Source organism: Oreochromis aureus, linkage group 11 (assembly GCF_013358895.1).
Source record: "Oreochromis aureus strain Israel breed Guangdong linkage group 11, ZZ_aureus, whole genome shotgun sequence".
NCBI lineage: Eukaryota > Metazoa > Chordata > Actinopteri > Cichliformes > Cichlidae > Oreochromis > Oreochromis aureus.
The window spans coordinates 12,776,463-12,780,463 of NC_052952.1; the positions used below are offsets into that span (position 1 = coordinate 12,776,463).

The 4,001-nt window shown below is 42.0% G+C and overlaps 1 protein-coding gene across 1 annotated transcript; it reads right to left on the bottom strand.

Moving 5' to 3' along the window:
• Window positions 1-210: 210 nt before the first annotated feature.
• Window positions 211-3,240, bottom strand: LOC120442762. Its single transcript, XM_039619954.1, has 3 exons — window positions 2,447-3,240; window positions 1,794-1,838; window positions 211-1,701 (listed from the first exon to the last, which is right to left on the bottom strand). The coding sequence occupies exons 2-3, from the start codon at window positions 1,831-1,833 to the stop codon at window positions 920-922; spliced, it is 822 nt and encodes a 273-aa protein (XP_039475888.1). The 5' UTR covers window positions 1,834-1,838; window positions 2,447-3,240; the 3' UTR covers window positions 211-919.
• Between the last annotated feature and the right edge of the window lie 761 nt (window positions 3,241-4,001).

Genomic DNA, 4,001 nt, shown 5'->3' on the forward strand with positions numbered 1-4,001 from the left:
AAACTCCCTTTTAACAGGAAGAAACCTCCAGCAGAACCAGGCTCAGGGAGGGGCGGCCATCTGCTGCGACCGGTTGGGGAGGGGCAAGGAAAACAGGATAAAAACATGCTGTGGAAGAGAGACAGAGGTTAAAAACAAGTACGATTCAGCACAGAGAGGTCTATTAACACATAGAGGGTGAAGAAGAAACACCCAGTGCATGATGGGAATCCCCCGGCAGCCTAATGCTGGGCATACACTGTGCGATTTTTGGCCCACTTTGAGCCGATTTTTCAGTCGTGCGACCGTTTTGGGGATCAGCCCGAGTTTGGCCTTAATCACGTGTCGTGCATCGTATACATGGGGTAACGAGAAGCGATTAACACCTCACGACCGGCTCCCGATCATCAAGCGTTTGGTCGTAAGGAAATCAAACCTGTTTGAAATCCTGTCTGCGATCGTGAGGGTGTCAACGCAGCGTCTCACACTGCGCACGAGCAAACACAGAAATAAAAGCGAAAAGACGGAACAGCACGGCAGTGCGACGTGTGATCCGGACACAAGCGATGGAGGCACGACTTGTAGAACTTTGGCAAGGTCATCCGAGCCTTTTCGACGTGACCTCACAAAATTATCGCGACCGCAACAACCGTGAAAATAGTGTAAGATTTTGTGTTTTAACCTTCATGCTATGGACGCACAGTGTGAGCACTCGGGTCGCACAGAGCATCGGGCCGTATAGTGTGAGACCCTGCATCGTGACCTACGAACTTCTAGCCCCTGCCAGTCAATCGGACAGTTTGAGCAGGAGCTGAATAACGCGACTGAAGAAATCGCACAGTGTATGCCCAGCTTATTGCAGCCTGCAAGGAGGATTCAGGGTCACATGAGAAAGCTATCAGCCTATTAAAAGGATACTGAAAACGCCGTCGGAATAGCGTTAGTTGTCATCACTGGTGCTGGTGGACTCATCTGAACACCTCCGATATTTGCAAACACGCGAGTTTTCCTCTTCTTCCTCAAAATCCTCTCGGGACCGCTTCCTCGAGCCTCCAGTTTCATGGTTGTCAAGCTCTTCAAGTGCGTCTTCAAAAAGTTCATCACTACTGCTCTCGGAGTTTGCAAGCCTGGACTTTTTGCTATTAGGCTCTTCTTCATCTCCATCTTCCTCTCTGGACCTTTTCGTGGATCCAACAGGCAGCTGTTCTTCTTCTGTTACCTGCTGATTGATGTCCTCATCAGCAATATTACCAGCATGAGGACAGCCCTCGCTATCAGTGTCACAGGCAGAGATGAAGTCAGAGTCATCATCAGAAAACTCCTCGCTCCATCTGAATCTTTTGTTTGGTTCCACATCTTCTTCATCCATCTCTCTAGGCCTCCTCCTGGATACACCTGGCTGAGGATCCTCTTCTGGGATGTACTGGTGAACATCCTCACAGTCTTCAAATGCCTCATCAGAATCATCATTTTCAATGTCGGCAATGTTTACATTGTTAACATTGCCGTCATTGACATTGTCAATATGAAAGACATCATATTGTTCCTCTAATTCATCTAACAGCTCAATCAGCCTCCAAAAAATTATATTATAGAGAGCATGATAAAGACTGTTCAGTAAACCCCAGAATCCACCAATAGGTTCATAAACTGGTTCATAAGCTGGTTCATAAGCTGGTTGCTGATCTCCACTTGGATGATTTTCTGGGTTAACCCGTCGGCCTGCAAGATCATTTTATCTTTTAATTAGCATTCATAAATATCTGCTGAAAATCATTTTTTCATCAATTTCAAGACTGAGTACATGTGCTTACCATTACGGTTATTTTGTGATTCATCTCCTCTTCCATTCATTTTGACTACAAGGAACACAAAACAACAATGATCACTAAACCTCAACTCAGAATGTTCTTTTTGTGATAACTTTAGGCTACGAATTTTTTGCTTTTTTTGACAAAATGCACATAGCATACATGAATGTAATTTTTGTAAATTACTAAGATTAATCAGCAACAGTATTTTGTCTACATCGGCCATTGTAGAAATTGATCTGATGTAAACAATAACGTGTAATTTTTAAAATTACATTTATTGACGTCTGTGTTGAATGTAGAAGCGTCTGATGCTCACACTTTTGACATTGCCTGAGTAAATCTCCGTTTTCCTCGTCCATTGCATAAACACAAAAACGTACTTTTCAAAATCTCCGATCTCCACCCTGGCAGGAGTTTTTAAAAATCTCACCTTTCAGTGACTCAATATGCTGTTTAGGTGTGGACGAGAGGCCCAAATGCATAGACAAAGCTTCAAAAATAGCCGTGTACATGTGGACGTAGCCTCAGTTTCTCAAAAAATGCTCTCAGAAATTCTAATAGTTTGTTTGAGTTGATTGTCCTGGCCAGCAGGAAAATCAGGCTTTATATTTAAGTAAATGATCTTAAGTTTATAAACTGAAATTTGAGCTTACTTTAGTTCTTGGTAAATTGCAGAGCAGTTAATCCTCAGGGAAACGTAGAAATTTCACTAGTCGTCTGCTTTGGTTGCAGTGTCTCTTCAGTTCTGTTTTCATATGCTGATATTTTCATCCAAAACATGTTTAAATGCTGTGATGTCATTTTAGCATCAAGGCATCACTATGGCAACCAAACAACATGCATTAAATGACGTTCCAAACAACAACAACCAAGCTGTTTTCAGTGCTTAATATTTAACATGTCTTTGTTATAAACTTTATTTGTACAAATCTGTGATGTTGATGTGCACAGCCTGGGATTCAGACCTCAGAGGGTTAATCCAACAAATCACGAAAAATTAGGTTTAAATTTTTGTTCATGACAGTGCAGATTTCTGACATTTTGTGTACTTTAAGTGTAGCCCTGGCTATATAAATAGGTAATTTATTTAAATAGTTCATTTATATTGATAGTTAAATGCAAATGTTCACTGTGTTCAATAATGTGTATACAAATGCCTGTAAGGTATGTGATGTGTGTCAGTTAAATGCACAACCTTTTTATTTGTATTTTGAGGTTTATGTCATTATTTTTGATATGGTATTGATATGTACTACAGCTCCAGTGAACCCTGAAGTAGTCTCAGGTAGAGGGGGTGGGTGGGGAGCTGTGTGCACTGTGCAGGAAGCGAGAGAGACGAGAGCTGAACAGTGTCGAGTGAATGCAGAGTTCATAGAAGGACGACAGACATATTTTCGGATTGACGGATAGTTAACTGGAGTGAAAAGCTGTTGTACCCTACTGTGAGGTAAATGTGAATTTTGTCTGACACTTGTACCATATGTTATTGTGTAAAATGGACTAACTGCTAACCGCGATTAGCCGCTAGCACAACTGCTAACATAGCCGCTAGCATATTCGCTAAGCTCTTGTTCTGCTCTGTTTTATTAATTAAGCTAATGCTAAGATTGAATGTTATCTCATGTGAATTGGCATTTAGCGGGGTTGTGTGATTCAGTAGGAGGAGACGGACGTCTTGCTGGCGTGTCAGAGAGGTCCCTTCTACTGGTGTGCTGAAGTTATGTGTTCACGTGGAGAGGACGTGGAGAGGACGACTGAGTGCTGCTGCCGCGGCCTGCTGGTAGCCTTGACCCAGTTTCCCCTGCTATCCCCTTGAACTGCCTGGAGGTGTGAGTACTGTTTGCACGTGCTTTTTATTTTACTGCTTGGCAACAAGTGAAGCGACCATATTGTTTTAGGTCCCAACGCACCCGAGCCACGACTCAGGCCTGCAACGAGGGGTTTGCTAGCAGAAAGACTGTAGCACTTGAGGTGTGTGTGTTGGTGAGAGTGCGTGTGGGCCCACAATATTATTTGATGATTTTGTTTCTGTTGAAGTAGATACCATACCATTGTTTAACAAACTTTATTGATTTTACTTATTTTCTTTTGTGTTATTAATTAATCATTCACTAAAGTGGAGTTAACTTTATAATTGACTTGTTTGTGTGTGATTTATTTCCATATAGTGTAGTTTTATTGCATATTTTGTACCATAAGCATTAAAAA

Coding starts and splice junctions, on each gene's coding strand:
- LOC120442762 (XM_039619954.1), bottom strand. CDS start 1,833: ATGAATGGAAGAGGAGATGAATCACAAAATAACCGTAATG. Junction 1,702..1,793: donor ATCACAAAATAACCGTAATG/GTAAGCACATGT, acceptor ATGATCTTGCAG/GCCGACGGGTTAACCCAGAA.